The 18,116-nt window shown below is 34.8% G+C and overlaps 1 protein-coding gene and 1 long non-coding RNA gene across 2 annotated transcripts in view; one reads left to right on the top strand and one right to left on the bottom strand.

Annotated features, from left to right (window-relative positions):
- Positions 1 to 557: 557 nt before the first annotated feature.
- The window catches only part of LOC110109295 (myosin-9), a 33,491-nt gene continuing 15,932 nt past the window's right edge, over positions 558 to 18,116 (top strand). The window contains exons 1-23 of the mRNA XM_028699870.1: positions 558 to 680; positions 905 to 1,050; positions 1,136 to 1,292; positions 1,422 to 1,480; positions 1,614 to 1,773; positions 1,861 to 2,010; positions 2,092 to 2,228; positions 2,305 to 2,451; positions 2,665 to 2,766; positions 2,853 to 2,910; positions 3,003 to 3,104; positions 8,930 to 8,967; positions 9,155 to 9,281; positions 9,368 to 9,538; positions 9,739 to 9,870; positions 9,975 to 10,084; positions 10,203 to 10,263; positions 10,500 to 10,677; positions 10,757 to 10,962; positions 11,046 to 11,165; positions 13,339 to 13,437; positions 13,852 to 14,073; positions 15,085 to 15,224. Of these exons, the coding sequence (XP_028555703.1) occupies positions 573 to 680; positions 905 to 1,050; positions 1,136 to 1,292; positions 1,422 to 1,480; positions 1,614 to 1,773; positions 1,861 to 2,010; positions 2,092 to 2,228; positions 2,305 to 2,451; positions 2,665 to 2,766; positions 2,853 to 2,910; positions 3,003 to 3,104; positions 8,930 to 8,967; positions 9,155 to 9,281; positions 9,368 to 9,538; positions 9,739 to 9,870; positions 9,975 to 10,084; positions 10,203 to 10,263; positions 10,500 to 10,677; positions 10,757 to 10,962; positions 11,046 to 11,165; positions 13,339 to 13,437; positions 13,852 to 14,073; positions 15,085 to 15,224 (2,930 nt within the window). The 5' untranslated portion in view covers positions 558 to 572. The remainder of the gene's footprint in view (positions 681 to 904; positions 1,051 to 1,135; positions 1,293 to 1,421; positions 1,481 to 1,613; positions 1,774 to 1,860; positions 2,011 to 2,091; positions 2,229 to 2,304; positions 2,452 to 2,664; positions 2,767 to 2,852; positions 2,911 to 3,002; positions 3,105 to 8,929; positions 8,968 to 9,154; positions 9,282 to 9,367; positions 9,539 to 9,738; positions 9,871 to 9,974; positions 10,085 to 10,202; positions 10,264 to 10,499; positions 10,678 to 10,756; positions 10,963 to 11,045; positions 11,166 to 13,338; positions 13,438 to 13,851; positions 14,074 to 15,084; positions 15,225 to 18,116) is intronic.
- On the bottom strand, positions 6,139 to 12,176 carry LOC110109296. The gene is made up of 2 exons (XR_002304561.2): positions 11,452 to 12,176; positions 6,139 to 6,655 (listed from the first exon to the last, which is right to left on the bottom strand). It is a non-coding gene; the product is annotated as an uncharacterized LOC110109296 (long non-coding RNA).

Raw genomic sequence — 18,116 nt, forward strand, 5'->3', positions numbered from 1 at the left:
AACCCTAACAAAAAAGACTACTTAAAGCCAAATGACTCTTACAAAAAGATGATAGGTACCACTTGAATATTCCAAGCGATTCCTATCGGATCTTCGCTAATTCACCAATATTTCACTGTTTTCAATAGAAAACAGCCACCAATAATGGAAAAGCTGAGAGAAAAGAGAGAAAACTTTGAAAAAACAATAGCAAACAATTGTATTCCCTTAGTAGATGATCAAAACCAAAGCAAGATACAATGTTCTTCAATTCGAGAGGAAGAACAACTCTCCAACAATCTCCGACAACGCCAAGAGCCCAAGCAAGAAAACCTAGAACACAAAACCCCCCTTGGCTCCGCCCCCCACCTGGCTTGGGCCGCCTGCTGTAGCAAAGAACCAGTCCAAGTTGGACCGGTTCAGCCGGCCACTCCTGGGCCAGCCTAACAATTTTCCGCAAATGCTAACTATGAAAATAAATGTTGTTTAAGTATGAACTTTGGTATTGCTCTTGCTGAAAGGCTGCCTTTGACATGAATTTCACTTAAATCTTTTAGGTTATTGAAAAACTTTCAAAAATATATCCCAAAGATATGGAAGCTCCTCCAGGTGGAGTTGATGACATGACAAAGCTATCCTATCTACATGAACCTGGGGTTCTGCAGAATTTGTCAGCAAGATATGAATTGAATGAAATTTACGTATGATATCATCCTTATTTCAGTTAATTTAATCATTGAATGCATCCTTTCTCTAGTCTAGACTTCATTTGGGAGGACTTTCTTCCTGCTTCTTTAAACAGCTTTTTAATAAAAAAGTTAAAATTTTGTACAAGAAAATTGTTTTAAGCAGTGAGAAAGTCATCCCAAATGAAATATAGGCTTATGAGTTTCAACTTGCCATAACGCAATTCCTTAATCCACAGACATACACAGGAAATATTCTCATTGCTGTGAATCCATTTCAAAGATTACCTCATTTATATGATATCCACATGATGGAACAATATAAAGGAGCACCTTTTGGAGAACTAAGTCCTCATGTTTTTGCAGTTGCAGATGTTGCATATAGGTAAGATCCTTGGACTCTTCTGTATTTAGGCATTCTGTTTTCCTTTCGAAGTGTTTAATGCTATGTGATTTTTCAATAAAATCAGAGCAATGATCAATGAGGGAAAAAGTAACTCTATTTTGGTCAGTGGTGAAAGTGGTGCTGGTAAAACAGAAACTACTAAGATGCTTATGCGATATCTTGCCTATATGGGTGGTCGGGCTGCAACTGAAGGAAGAACGGTAGAGCAGCAAGTTCTAGAAGTAAGAGATTACGCTATTTATTGTCTAGTAAAATTAGAAATGTTTTTGAATCATTTACTTTTTTCAAGCTTTTGATCAAGCTGCACAATTAATATTTATTGAAGCTAAATCTGGTTCATGCCATTGCAGTCAAACCCAGTACTTGAGGCATTTGGCAATGCTAAAACTGTCCGAAATAATAATTCCAGGTAATTAATCATATTTACTCTCTGCAAGCTAATACATTTCACAATATGCTTAAAATAGTTTTGCTTCTTACATATTCGTAGGAGTGATAAATTAATCTTCTTGATCAGTAACTTTTTTCTTAAATTTATGCAGTCGATTTGGTAAATTTGTAGAGATCCAGTTTGATAACAAAGGAAGGATATCTGGTGCTGCCATCAGAACATACCTGCTAGAAAGGTCAAGAGTTTGCCAAGTTTCTGATCCTGAGCGCAACTACCATTGTTTTTACCTTCTATGTGCAGCCCCTCCCGAGGTTTGCTATTTTCTTAAATTATAATTTTAAGATGGAGACCTTCCATTTCTTCAATATCAAATCTTTTAAATATTATTAACTTTCCAGGAGATAGAGAAATATAAGTTGGGGAATCCAAGGTCACTTCACTATCTTAACCAATCAAATTGCTATGAATTGGCTGGTGTAAGTGATGCCAAAGAATATTTAGCTACCAGGAGGGCAATGGAAATAGTTGGGATTAGTACACAGGAACAGGTATTGTTTTCATTCTATAACGTTTTTGTTTTGTGCTATCATAATTTCCTTATTAATGACATGGTCCACTCCATCTTCCAGGATGCCATTTTTAGGGTTGTTGCAGCTATTCTTCATTTAGGCAACATAAGTTTTGCTAAGGGTCAAGAAATTGATTCATCTGTTCTTAAAGATGAGAAGTCTAAGTTCCATCTAAAGATAACTGCTGAACTTCTCATGTATACTTCTTTTCTTTTAAGCTTTCATGAACTCAGCTTTCCCTCGTGTGTTAGACCTTAATGTGCTATATTTCAGGTGTGATCCTCAGGCCTTAGAAGATGCTCTTTGTAAGCGTGTAATGATAACACCTGAAGAAGTTATAAGGAGACCTCTAGATCCAGTTGCAGCAACTGGTAGCAGGGATGCTTTGGCAAAGACAGTGTACTCCCGTTTATTTGACTGGTAATTGGATTGCACGAGATGCAAAAAAATTATAGTACAAAATTTAGGTTTCGTTTGAGACAACTTTCTCTCTGCTTCTTAAAACAATTTTATAGTATGAAAATTTTAATTTTTACTAAAAAGATACTTTATGAAGTAGTAAGAAAGTCATCCCAAACGAAATCTTAATTTATTCCAAATAACTGACGGGCTTAAAAAAATAATTTTGTGCAGGCTAGTTGATAAAATTAATAGCTCAATTGGGCAAGACGTTAAGTCCAAGTCTCTCATTGGTGTCCTTGATATATATGGTTTTGAAAGTTTTATAACAAACAGGTAGGGTTGCTTTCAACCAAAGTTTCTGTTTAGCTGTATGCTATTTACTTCATTGGTTATTTCTAAATCTTCTTATCATTTTGAAGTTTTGAGCAGTTTTGTATTAACTTTACAAATGAAAAACTGCAACAGCATTTCAATCAGGTAATATTCAATCTTTATAAGTTTTTCAACTTGCCAAACTCTTATTCCTTTTGTATATCTAACGTTAGTGCAAGATATTTGTAAATTTTCAGCATGTCTTCAAGATGGAACAGGAGGAGTATACCAAAGAGGAGATTGATTGGAGCTACATTGAGTTTGTTGATAACCAGGATGTCTTAGATCTTATTGAAAAGGTTGCAGTAATTGCTTTAAGTTATAATTAACTACCATATGTGCCTTATGTTGGGATAGTCAAAATTCTCCATCCATCTAACTACAGCTGCATATGCCTATAGTTCCGCTCACATAACCAATCTTGCTTTAATCAATAAAGCATACTTCAGCGCTATAAATGTTAAAGTTATAAATTTATTTCTAGGCCATTGTTGACATGCTTCGTAGTTTATCTTGTTCATTGCAAAATTCTCTACTCATTTGAATATTAACTTGCGTTCGTTCCTTTTTGTTAAATGCCAGCAGTCCCTTAGCATTTTGATCCCACGGCTAGGATGAGAATCATGGGAGGCTAAACTATTAAATCCTAGCCATCCCTTCATATTTTGATCCCACGGCTAAGATGAAAATCCATGGGAGGCTCACTTGTATCACATTGATCTCCTTCCATATTTAGATGACTGATTTAGGAAGGATTATATTAGAGCAATTATACATTATTCCGTAATTATTTGTTTATTTATTAAGATATCTTGTATAGATCTATGAATATGGACAAATTTGTGTAATAAAATGAAGCATTTTCCCTCTCCAATTCTCTGAATTTAACATGGTATCAGAGACTTCATTGACGTTGCCGGAATTCTAAATTTTTTGTGCTGTCATGCCTTCATTTCCAGCCTTGCTTGATATAGCCTTCATCGTTGCTCATTGCCTCCACAATGTTTGAAGGAAATTTTTCCCAAAGCTTTGACCAAATGGAAGACTCTGTAGTGCACAAAGGTAGAGAAGATCTCCAAAATATACAACCTTCCTATCGCTTAAATGGGAAGAATTATTTCAAGTTGTCTCAATACATAAAGGCATATTTAAAAGGATAAGGAAAGATGAATCACCTCCTTGGGGTAGGACCAAAAGAAGATCTTAATTTTTGAGCATGGGATGAAGCAGACTTCATGATCATGTCATGGTTGTGAAATTTCATGACTCCAAAAATTAGCGATATTTTCTTGTTCCTATCTACTGCAAAAGACATATAGGATGCCGCCAGACAAACCTTCACAAAAGGTCGAGATGTTGCACAAATCTTCGAAATTAAAGTAAAGGTTGTAAGCACAAAACAAGGAAGCAAGACCATGAATGAATATGCCACTCTCCTTCAAAAAGCTTGTGGCAAGAACGTGATCACTACATATGCATAGAGACCAAGTGTCCAGAAGATGCGGCTATCCTAAAAAACTTTATTGAGAAAAATAGAGTGTGTATGACTTTCTTGCAGAGTTTGACCAAGTTAGAGTTTAGGTCCTTGGCAAAGACGAGACACCCTCACTAAATGAGACCATTTCTCTCATTCATGCTGAGGAAAGCTGACGATGCATAATGCTGGAACTAGGGGTATCAATATTTGACACGACACGAAAACCCGACCCGTAAATTTCAGGTTGGACCTGACATGTTTGAAAAACGGGTCAGGTTACAGAATTCGACCCGTTTGAAAAAAAGGTCAGGCGGGTTGACCCGACGGGTTGCCGGGTCAACCCGTTTAAAATGAGATGCCCACACTACCCCTCTGCCCGCGAACTGCCCTAGCTGCCCGAGCCCTGCCCGCGCGACAGCACCTGGCAACCCGACGTGTCGGGTCCGGGTCCGCATTTCCGACCTGTTTACATACCCGGGTCGGGTTAGGGTTGGTCCATTTGAACCCGTGTCAATTCCGGGTTCGACCCGAACCCGACCCGTGAACCGAAATTGACACCCCTAGCTGGAACCAAAGATTGTTGAAGATTCAACAATGGTGGCAGCCAAAGAGGCATCATGGAAGGAAAGAGAAAGATTTCTCAAAACCTCAAGACAGATTCCCTTTGGTACAGCTATTGCAAGAAACCAAGAAACACAAATGAGACATGCTAGAAGTTACATGAAAAGCCCCCAAGTAATGAGTGGAAACAAAGAGGTAGACAAAAGGGAACATCACAAACTAACACTACAACAAGTTAGCCTAACCTAGAAACACAGTCCAGTTTTAGAGAGCTCAACAAAGAAGATATTGATAAACTAAAATAACTCCTGGTATCACTTGAAAAATCACATGCATCTTCTTCTCTTGTGCTTTCAGGCAAATTTTTTATATTCATTGGATTAAGTGCCTCTAAAAAACATTTGAAAGGAGTATGGATCATTGACTCAGAAGCCACATACCACATGACAGACTCCACTACCCACTTCATCAACTACACTCCTTGCCAGAGTGATAAGAAAATCATCATTGTTGATGGTTCTCTTACCGCAGTAGCAGGCCAAGGAGATATACCCTTATATCCCTCCCTCACCCTAAAAAATGTGCTCCACGTACCTCAATTATCCACAAACCTAATCTCTATATAAAAACATACCAGTAATCATAATTGTCAAGTCCTATTTAACCATACTTGTTGCTTATTTGAGGACTAGGGATTGGGAAAGAATATTGGACATGTTAAGGAGAGAGATAGACTGTACTATCTGAAAGAGCTGAACGGATCCACTATTATCAATAATGGTTATTCTATGTTATCCTTATTTAATAAAAAAATTTACTATTTGGCTTCATCATTTTAGATTAAGAAATAAAAAAAATCCATCTTTTGATGTATTAAAAAATGCGTACCCAAATTTTTTTTACAAGTTGGAAAATGAACATTTTCATTATGAAACTTGTGAGTTGAGTTAGCCAAGAATAAACGTGTATCTTTTTTAAACAAAATTGAGAGATGTCATACCCCTTTCTAACTTATTTATAGTGACATCTAGGGACCCTAAAAAGTTCATAACATCTCAGGGGCCTGATGGTTTGTATCCTTCATTGATGACTAACTCGAGTCTCTTAGATCTATCTCCTCAAAAATAAATCCGATGTGAGCACTTTCCTTCCCATTTTTCACACCATGATTCAGAATCAATTCGGGTTAAAAATAAAAGAATTTTGTTTTGATAATGCCAAAGATTATTTTAACCAAAATATTTCCTCCTATTTTCCAAAGGAACGTATCATTCATGAGTCTTCCTGCATTCATACCTCAAAACAAAATGGATTTGTAGAAAAAAAAAATGGCCATCTTCTGGCCTCCACCAGTGCACTTATATTCCACCACAATGTACCCAAATCATACTTAGGGAAGCCCTTCTGATAGCCACATATCTCATAAATCAACTACCTTTAACAACATTGGGACTAAAAACATTAATGTATATCCTATCATATTTTTACCCTGAATTTTAAACCCATAACAACCTCACACCCAGAATCTTTGGGTGCACTACCTATGTTTACATTCATAGTCAAAATAGAGGAAAATTAGATCCAATAGCATTTAAATGTATTTTTGTTGGATATTCATCCACTCAGAAATGTTATAAGTGTTATCATTCCTCTACCAAGAAAATTCTTATATCTGTTGACATTACTTTTGATGACCAAAAATCTTATTTCACCAAACCTCATCTTCAGGGAGAGATTGAAACTGAGGAAGATGAGAAAGTGAGATTGCCCCTCTTGACCTTTCACCTCCAGCTCAAACCAATCCATCTAAACCTGAAATCAAAGCAAGGAAAATTGAAGACAAAATTATTATGGATAATACGAGGTTTGGGAAAGTGTATTCAAGATGTACAAATCAAAATTATACTTCAGAGCAGATCCACGAATCTAAATAGTCTCCTGAAATTAAGGTAAATACAAGTTCATCAAAAAAATCTCTCGTGTACCTCATAACCAACTTTGTATATTTCCGTAACTTCTCATATTCACACAAAAAAATTATGATTACACTAAATAATATTCATATTCCTAATGATATTTTTGAAACCTTATATAATGAAAATTAAAAAAGTGCCATTAAAGATGAATTGCATGCCCTGAAAAAGAACAATAAATGGAAGATTACCGACCTACCAGTAAAGAAAAAATCAGTTGACTGCAAATGGGTGTTCTCTGTGAAATACAAAGTTAATGGTACACTGGAAATATATAAGGCAAGATTGGTGACGAATGGGCGCACTCCGACGTATTGGATTGACTACCAAGAAACTTTTGCACCTATGGACAAGATGAATATCATGAGGATCCTGCTCTCACTAGCAACTAATTATAGTTGGCATCTGAAACAGTTGGATGTCAAAAATGCATTTCTACACAGGAACTTGGAGGAAGAAATATTTATGGAGATTTCACTGGGATTCAAGGAATAATTTGGGGGTAACAAAATGTGTAGGTTAACAAAAGCTCTATATGGGCTAAAACAGTCACCTAGAGCTTGGTTTGGAAGATTCTCAAAAGTCACACTACTTAATGGTTATCGACAGAGCCAAGGAGACTATACATTATTGTTCAAGCACACGTACTCAGGGGAAGTCACAATTTTATTAGTTTATATAGATATCATCTTGATCAGAAATGATGAAAATGAGAAAGTAATTCTAAAGAAATGTCTTGCAAATGAACTTGAATCAAAGATCTTAGTAGATTAAAATATTTTTTTGGAATTGAAGTAACCCACTCCAGAAAAAAAATCTCCATTTCACAACAAAAATACATTAATGATATTAAAGAAATAGGTAAACTAGCTTGTAAACTGGTACCAACACTAGTAGAACCAAATCTCAATTTGGGCGAAACTAATGAAGATCCAAATTGCAGATAAAAGAGCTTACTAGAGACTCCTAGGATAATTGATCTACCTTTCCCACACAGATATAGCATTTGTTGTAAGCATGGTCAGCCAGTTCATGCAAAATCCAAAGTAGACTCGCATGCAAGCTATAGACATAACCTAGGTAAAGGGATTCTTTTTAAAAGAGACTATGGAATAACTCCATAAGCACATATTGATGCAGATTACACATGATCACCTGTAGATAGACGATCTACCTTAGGATATTGCACATTCCTTAGAGGAAACTTTGTTACATGAAAAAGCAAGAAACATAATATGGTGGCAAGATTTAATGCGGAAGCATAATACAGAGCTAGGGCCTTAGGAATATGTGAGCCACTATGGATCAAGGTAATTCTAGAAAATCTAAGGATCAAGTAGGAAGGACCGCTGAAGCTACCCTGTGACAACAAATTAACAATTAGTCTAGCTCACAATCTGGTTCAATTTGACAGGACCAAGCACATAGAAGTGGACATATATTTCATAAAGGAGAAATTGGATAGTTGTCTTATATGTATCGACCATGTCTCATCAAAAGACCAATTTGCAGATATTCTTACCAAGGGATCGATAACTCTACCATTCTGAGACTGATTACCATACTCAGAATGACGGATATGTAATCCCCAGCTTCAGAGGGAGTGTTAAATCCCAGTCCTCCCTTGGCATTTTGATCCCACGGCTAGGATGGGAATCCGTGGTAGGCTCACCTATTAAATCCAAGTCATCCCTTGACATTTTGATCCCACGGCTAAGATGGGAATCCGTAGGAGGCTCACCTAGATCACGCTGATCTCCTTCCATATTTAGATGGCTGATTTAAGAAGGATTATATTAGAACAATTATGCATTATTATGTAATTTTCTTTATTAAGATATCTTGTATAGATCTATAAATAGGGATAAGTTTGTGCATTAAAATGAAGTCTTTTCCCTCTCAAATTCTCTAAACTTAACACTTTTTTTATATGATTATTTCATAGTCAAATTTTATTTTTAATTTCCTTACATTGATACAAAATACATATTAAATATTTTCTTTAACCAACTTCTCATTTTTCTAGTTAGGAGAATGAATAACTCGAGTAATTTAGTAATTTCAATCCTATAGAGAACTTATTTGTTTTCTTTTTTATTTTTTTCCCTTACAGAAACCTGGAGGGATCATTGCTTTGCTTGATGAAGCATGGTATAAAAAATGCTTTTCTTTGCGATCCACTGCCTTCATTGAAGTAACTGTAGCCTTGTGTATTTCAATCTGTTTGTAATTTTCTAGAAGCTGCTTTGAAGATGCTTGAATTCATATAACTTAAGTTGAATTGTTATTCTCTTGAAAGAATTTAGCTTGTCAGTAATCATTTCAATTTTATTTGCAGTATGTTTCCAAAATCAACATATGAGACATTTTCTCAAAAGCTTTATCAGACATTTAAAACGCACAAGCGTTTTGTCAAACCAAAGTTGTCTCCAACTGACTTTACCATTTCCCATTATGCTGGAGAGGTTAGCTTAATAATTATAAAGCAAAAAATGGAGCAGTAACTATTACTAACTTGTCAGGACAAAGTCGGGTTTTATTTTCTCTGCAGGTTCAATATCAATCTGAACAATTCCTAGATAAAAATAAGGACTACGTTGTAGCAGAACACCAAGAATTGCTGAGTGACTCAAAATGCCCATTTGTCTCGGGCCTCTTCCCTCCACTACCCGAGGATACATCAAAGTCTTCTAAATTTTCATCAATTGGTGCTCGTTTTAAGGTGTGACATTCTCCCTCAATTCTGGCTACCTTTGGTGGCAAAGAATTGTGGAGATAGAAATTCATGTCTAAATTAAATAAGAAGCTGTATATTTCATATACTGCATTAAGTACCGTTAGCTTTTTCTGATCTCTATTATAGCATCAGATTTATGTTTTCTAACAAATACATGAATGTCTATTGTGGCTTTTGTGTTACAGCTACAACTACAATCTTTGATGGAGATACTGAATTCAACTGAACCACATTATATTAGATGTGTGAAGCCAAACAATCTTCTTAAACCTGCCATTTTTGAGAATGTTAATGTCATGCAACAATTACGTTGTGGTGTGAGTGCATATTTAGTTTATGAATGCTATTTCTTGGATTTGAATTTTCATGAACCTATAAACTCACTTTTAGACCATTCTAAAAATTAATATTTTTCCATCAGGGTGTTCTGGAAGCTATCAGAATTAGTTGTGCTGGATATCCTACTCGACGTACATTTTATGAATTTCTTCATCGATTTGGCATTCTTGCTCCAGAAGTTCTAGAAGGAAAGTAAGGTTCATCAACCTTTATGATAGAATTTTACTTGTTTACCCAATTTCCTTTTTGTTTGGATATTTTGATATTTTTTGGTTTTCAAGCGTTCATCTTGTATCGGCACCTTTTGCAGCTACGATGAGAAGGTTGCTTGTGGAAAGATTTTAGAGAAGAAGGGGCTAAAGGGTTGGCAGGTAATTTGATCTGGCTAAAACTCCATGCCTTTTACAATCATTTACTTCAACACACTTCTTGTTACAATAGATATACATTGCTTCTTAAAATATAATAGCAACTGCTTTTGTTTTTTTTGCCACGACATGGCATCATATTATGCTGTTTGAGAATTTTTACACTTTTATATTACATCTGAATTATTATTCCATTTTTAAAGTGTTTCTAGTTATTGATTACTTACTTGGCTCTGCAGATGGGAAAAACAAAAGTTTTCCTTAGAGCTGGTCAGATGGCTGAATTAGATGCTAGGAGGGCTGAAGTACTTGGCAATGCTGCAAAGACTATTCAGCGCCAGATACGAACGCACATTACTCATAAACGGTTTGTCGCAACAAGGAAGGCTAGCATTCTAGTGCAGTCATCATGGAGAAGTGAGTTTTTCTACTGCTATCTTATCTGGAATTTGATTTTAGTGATAATATTGCTGTTATCATTTCGGCATGGTTGTAGGAAGGTTGGCTCAAAAACTGTATGAGCACATGAGAAAGGAGTCGGCTGCAATTAAAATGCAGAAAAATTTTCGATGTTACTGGGCAAAAAATAAGTACACAGGTCTAAGGGTGTCAGTTCTTGTCCTTCAAACTGGTTTGAGGGCTATGGCTGCCCGAGATGATTTCAGATTTAGGAAGCAAACAAAAGCATCAACAGAGATTCAGGTTAACTTGTTAGTTCTTAAAGAACTGAATTATTAGTTAATTTTTGTTTGTTAGCATTGATTGAATTGACATAATTTTTGCAGGCTCAATGGCGTTGCCACAAAGCCCATTCATATCACAAAAAGTTAAGGAGAGCTTCAATTGTCACACAAACTAAGTGGAGGGGAAGGGTTGCAAGGAAAGAATTGAGGAAGCTTAAAATGGTCGGTAATCCTTTTAATTGCTTGTTTTCATGCTAGAAATTTGGATTCATAAAGTATGCTTGCTAATAGAATAGCGGTTGCATCAAAAGCAAAATAAATGGGCAAATTCATCCTTCAGGCCAAGCAACTCCCTCCCTCCCTTCCTCCATTTCTCCGCAAACTTTTAGTCGAAATGAACATCTAGATAATATTTAATACGGTAAACAAAGAAAAGAAAAACAGAGAACCAGGTATAATGTGTCGTTTAGGATCCCAAAGCTAGCTGAAAATGAGGACCAAAGGTTACCGGAATCTGATGTTGAAATATCTCTGATGAAGGTCAGCCCGCTCGCTTCGCCTGTTCAAAACAAAAACAAACAGCAGCTCACTTTTCTTGAAAAAGAACATTTGGCTGTAGACTAAACAAGGGATAATTCAGATAACCTGATAGTGGTCAAATATCTCCTTAGATGGGTATCTTGAACTAAGATTCAAAAGTTTTGAGGAAGTAGTCTACTACCCAGCCTTCTTGCACGGAATTGACTCAAAAGCCTCGAAGACGTGTAAGGGATTGTTCTAGTGATCCTCACAATAAAGACCTCTTTCCTTTGCCAGCCCTCGTCTTGCTCAACTGCCCAGGGATTTCAAACTCACCATAGCGGCATCTGGAACTGCAAGTCCCGCAAGCCTGACCTGCTTTCCGACTGGACAGGGCTCGGCACCTTCTAGTGATGGTTTAGGGGATCTTGGCAAATTCATGGAGTCTACTATCATTTCCTCTCCAACTCACCTCCCTAATTATAGGGAATTCACCCTAATGGGGCAGTTTGGACACATAATTTATGCTGAATCCTGCCAAACGGGATTTGAGGAGATCTTAAAACCCACGGCGAAATAAATCCTCCATTTCGCTTTTTTTGCCGTAAATCCCGGATTTGATGAGTTCGTTCAAAACTCTACCTCGGAGAAGCAGGCGACAACAAAGAAACGGAGAGGAGGAAAAGCAAACCCTAGAAGGTCCAGGCAATGGTAGAGAAGAATAACTTATTATTAATTAAGAATATATCTAATTAGCTTAATTGATATAATTTAAAATATAAATAATTAATTAGATAGTTAGTAGTGTAAATATTAATTAATTAATTAATTAATTAATGAGAAAATTAATTGTATGATTACTAATCAAAATTTTATTAAAATAACACTTAAAAGTCATTAAATAATTATTACTATAAATAGTAATTAAATAATTAATTATTTTAAATAATAATTAACTAATTACCAGTGTAATTAGTATTCAAATAATTTTTTTAAATAACACTTAAATAAGTAATTAGATAATTAGTATTGTAATTAGTAATCAAATTAATAGTTATTTATCAAATAATTAAGCCAACTTCAAATTATATTTTTTATAATTTTAATTTATTCATGTTATGATATTTAAAATACAAATTAAATTTAAAATATAATTTAAATTTGACTTTTTAATGATCTATCCATCTTCTGAGTTATGTTGTCAAATAATTTGACAGATTTCTTTTTCGCTGAACAATTTTTTCAATATCTAATACCCTCAAAATTTGATAAATCCGAATTTACAGAAGTTAATAAATCCAACTTGAGTTTTTTTTTTTCTATTTTTTAAATCACTTTTTCATGAAATTTAAATCCAACTAGAGTTAAATCTTACTTGTTGCCAAATGAAACAATGATAATAATTTTATTTCTCCATGGGAATCAAACTATTTAGAAAATGAAGATGATCAAAGGAAAAGAATTTAAAATGAAATAATGATAATAATTTAGTTTTTGTTTGAGATATCTTTCTCATAGTTTTTTTAGAATAAAAATTTATAATTAAAAAAAATTATACTAAAAATTTACTTTAAAAAATAGTAACAACATTCTTATTGTTTTAAAACAGCTTTGTAGTTCAAAATTTTCTATTTCAATAAATTTTGAAAAAAAAAAATATTTTAGAAAATAGTAAGAAATTCATCCCAAATAAAACCTTAATTTTTGCTTGTGTATGTCAGATTGAAAGTCGTGGAATACATTTTCAGTTGGGTGATAGTTTTTTTTTATGGTAATTTTGCTCGTTGGACCTTCGCAAAATGTCTCATATTCCTTGTTTGCAGCTCCTATAAACACGAACTGTTGGCTATAAAATAATAACTCTCGTTGCATTCAGGCAGCCAGAGAAACTGGGGCACTAAAAGAAGCGAAGGACAAACTTGAAAAAAAGGTGGAAGAGCTTACATGGCGTTTGCAGTTGGAGAAGCGCTTAAGGGTAATTGTTTTAAAATCTACACTTTCCATAATTTAAAAAAAAATGCTTGTAGATTTAGGCTTCGTTTGGAATAGCTTCTTTGCCTCTTTCTAAAATAATTTTTTAATACAAAAATTTTTTGAATTAAAAATTTTTGTACTAAAAAATAGTTTTATAAAATAGCAAATTAACTGTCCCAAATAAAATCTTAATTTTTTCCCCTGTGAGGAAAAGTAAGCATGAATGTTGTCCTTGCTTCGCAACTATCATTTCTTCAATGGTAGCAATGAATCGCAGATCCATTTTAGGTGATAGCTTTTATGTTACCTGTAAGATATGGTATTTCAATAGTGAGAAATGAAGTTTCACACATTCGAAACTATGATGAGATTATTGTATCATTATGATCAATTTTTGTAACTCTTCCGTACACAGACAGACTTGGAGGAAGCAAAAGCGCAGGAGATTGCAAAGTTGCAGAGCTCTTTGCAAGTGCTACAGAATAAGGTTAATGAGACTAATGAGTTACTTGCTAAGGAAAGAGAGGCGATGAAAAAAGCAATTGAAGAAGCGCCACCTATCATCAAGGAAACTACTGTTCTTGTTCAGGATACTCAGAAAGTTGATTCATTGACAGCTGAGGTTGAACAGCTGAAGGTAATAACGTGGTCCCGTTTTATTAAGTTTTTGTTTGGGACAGCTTTCATACTGCTTCCTAAAATGACTTTCTAATTCAAGAAAATTTTGTACTTGAAAGTTATTTTAGAAAGCAAGAAAAAACTGTTCCAAAGGTAGCCTAAGAATATACCCTAACAATGCTTATCTGTAAATCTGATGGTTAATCAAATCATTATAATATCTCTCCTAACCTTCCAAATTTTCATAGGCATCCAATTTGTACATAAACCTTACCATTATATATCTTTTCCAAAGCTAACTCAAAAACTCCATACCAATTTTTTGTATCACTCTAAAAGACATATTGGATGATTTTTCAATATTAATGAATATATAAGAAAAGCCTAAAATAGTCTCGTGACTCTTCATTTATGACCTATTTAGTCATAGAGTATCATATTTATATCATTTAATCCCTCGACTATATAAAATTAATTTAAATGGTCCCTTAGTGAGTAGATTGAGATTAATTTTATATAGTTGAGAAACTAAATTTTGATTAATTTTTTTATCCCTTTTTCTATCAATTTATATCTGGGAAACTATTTAGTGTCAATTTTTTATAATTGAGGGACTAAATTGAAGAAATGTGATGCTTCAGAACTATGCTGGTCGTAAATAAATAGTCGGGGGACTATTTTTAACTTCTTATAAATATATTTAAAAAAAACTAGTTTGAAATTTGAGTTAATTAAAGAAATTTTGTAAAGCATGTAATTTCTTTCAGGAATTGGAAAAGGTAGATGACACTTAACAAGAAGCGGTGTTTATTTTTCTTTTATTTTCAACTATTATTTTTTATCCGAAGTTGTCTATAGCATGTGGCTCCATTTTGGCCTGTACTTGCAAACTAGGTTTATCGATATAGAGCTTGTTCTCTATTTTGTAATTTGTTAGGACTCATATTCACGCAAATAAATGAATCTAATCATTACAGTTTAATGAAAATCAGATTTGAGGCAATATTTACCATACTTGTTTATTTTGCAGACTTCTTTAGGCTCAGAAAAGGAACGAGCTGATGATTCTTTACGAAAATATGGCGAAGAACAGAAGAAAAGTGAAGAAAAACAAAGAAAGTTGGAGGGAATTGAAGAAAAATCTCGGCATCTACAGGACCATTTGAATAGGTTATTGAATATCAAACATCTTTCTTTCTATTCTTCAGCCCTTTTTCTACAAAAAATTAGCCAATAGAGCAAGCAACAATATTATCATAAAACTAAGCACACTAATTTATTAATTAGATAACTGTTGACATCGATATACATGTCACATTCGATTGAGTGCGCCAAAGGAGTCAATTAGTGGACAGATCACACACAATGAATGTTGAAGCACCACAACCACGATTTAAATTGTTCAAAGTTCAGCCAATTGCAAAACATATCGCATCAGTGCATTTTGAACACCAAATTTATCAAAGAAGGCGACTCGGTCAAAAATCGATGATGAAAGTGACATTTGGAAGGCGTGATGCTTCACTAAATTGCTCAAATGACTTTCGATTGTCAAACAGGCTGCGCCGACGCGATCAGAACATCAAATTTACCTGAGGGGGGACCCTCGCAGTTAAGTGGTCGAAATCAACAAACTACGGACGAAACATTGTGCGACGTTTTCCAAACATTATCAGTTTGCAAAACGGACTTCGTCGTTGTAGCCAAAACGTCGAAATCATATAAAAATGCTATAATATTGCTCATGCCATCGAAGGCAATTAAAATCGATGGACTACAGACGAAATATTATAGCTCACTTACAAGCAAAAACACAATCTCTTACTTCCTATTAAGCAAACTTCACCTACGAACTGTAATAAATGACAACTCGAATGAGACAAAATAAGCTAAATAATCTCTACTACGACCTACAACTGAAACATAATTTGCCTTCACATCACTGGATCCAAAACATTTATACAAGCGACATAAGGTGTTTTTTGAATTTTAAATGAAAATTTGTGTAAATTTTAGCAATAACCAGTTGCACAAATAATTCAATAGTTTAAAATTTCCCTCATGCATTAAATTAAGATTCCTTAAATCTAAATGTGACTCATCGAGAAGTGTACCAACGCCTCTAAGAGCGTGTAACAACCTTGGGAAGCTGATGACATCCCTGGAAATATGTTACCTCCTTGAGAAATGAGGCACTACCTCGAGAAGTATGCTCATGAATTTAATTCCCCATGTGCTCCGACCGTTGCTTTGAACTCATAATTCAAAGGTTCGAGAATGCTGCGCGGGTCAAATGTTCAAGTTTCATCCTCCTTCAAAGGACTGGAGTTGACACGACTTGAATTTACAAGTGAATGCTTAATTATAATTCAACAATGATATTTAATATTAAAGTTCATATTAGGCCTTCAGAGGCTCTTTAAATAAAACCCATCATAAAGATGTAAGCTCTTAATTTCAATGTTCATAATAATCAATAATTGAACCCGATAGTCTCTGTTAGCAGGCGAACAAAGTCGACAAGGTTCAAATAATTAAAGATATCAAACATTTTATCTCCCGATAATGGCCGTGTTGAAAGCTAATCTCAACCGAATGGGACTCTATCCTTTTAAATGCCTCCAAATTTTTATAAATACAAACATTTTCAAATAATTACAACGTCACCCTGATAATGGTCGTGTTGAAAGCTAATATCAACCGGAGGGATTAATTTTCAAATCCTACTGAAACTCCAAAGCTCTACACCTATTGAGAATATTAATATTTAAAATTAAAATTAATTATCTAAAACTTAAAGCAAAACTCATCCACCCTCCACAACCATTTGATTAGGGCGATGAACTCGAGAATAACTCTAGATCATAAAGAGCAATATCCAGTTGAGAATATAACTCAGATTCATTCTCAAATTTTATTTTGTTAATAAGGACGTGACATTTGTCCTCTATTCGGTAGCTTAGCCAGTACGGCTCCACTTTAACCTGTAGCTTGGCCAAACGGCGTTACATGGTATGGTTATGACTGGTCCTCTAATTAGTGGTTTGACTAGATGGCTCCACAAAGAACCCGTGGCTTAGCCTGATCAACTCCACGTAGTTAACGATTATGACCATGGCCCTCTGACTTGGTGGCTTGATCAAATGACTCTACTGTATTACAATCATGGTTAAAGGCTCGTATGCTCCCCAATGGCTATTTACCATTGAGTAACGAATTATAGGGTATAATCGGTAAAGCACAAAGCCCTCTGTTAGCTGAGATTGACTTAAATTCATCCCTTAGGCAAACATTCATCTCAAGTCTATAAGGTCCTCTTATACGAAGTAATCCATTCGTGGCTGCCGACAAGGATCATTCGATCAGGTTGGATCGACCGCCTCCTCTGACTGAGGAGACTAGTGACCGTGATAACTCGGGATGACGAAACAAATGGATCTTGATCGGGTTTATTATAATTCCCCCCACCATCCACTTTAAGTACAAGATGATGAATTTCTAAATTTAAATATTAAATTTACATCTAAAATTGCCGCTACTATATACTTAATACTAAATATTTGCTTAATGACTAACCTTAATAAAAAATTCTCTCTTCATCGGGAAGGGTAATTAACTATAGGGGCTTGCGGCTATAGGAAACCAAAACTCAAATATTAAAATCTTTGCTAAGAGGGTGAAATCTCTGGGTAGTGTCTTATCTCTATCTAATCTACCTTCCAAAAATTCCCCCAGAACATAATCCATTAAAACTCTCCCCTAATATAATGCATAGAGGTCGGGCCCCAAAGCTAAAATATATGAAACCCAAAATAACTTCATCATGCTATAGGAAACTTTCAAGGCTTAATAATCAAATTTCGGAGAATTACTGGGTTAATATTTAGTTGATTGAAGGCTTTTTTCTGTCAAATTGAGACCACAACCTAAAACTCCAATATTTCTATTTTTTTTTTTTGAAATTGCAAAATAGCATAAAAGCAAAAGACGGGGAAAGAAAAAACCCCTAATACAAACTACTAAGTGATAGTAGAACTACCACAATCCTCCTTTAATATATAC

The sequence above is a fragment of the Dendrobium catenatum genome, unplaced genomic scaffold, assembly GCF_001605985.2.
Source record: "Dendrobium catenatum unplaced genomic scaffold, ASM160598v2 fragScaff_scaffold_1400, whole genome shotgun sequence".
NCBI classification, from domain to species: domain Eukaryota; kingdom Viridiplantae; phylum Streptophyta; class Magnoliopsida; order Asparagales; family Orchidaceae; genus Dendrobium; species Dendrobium catenatum.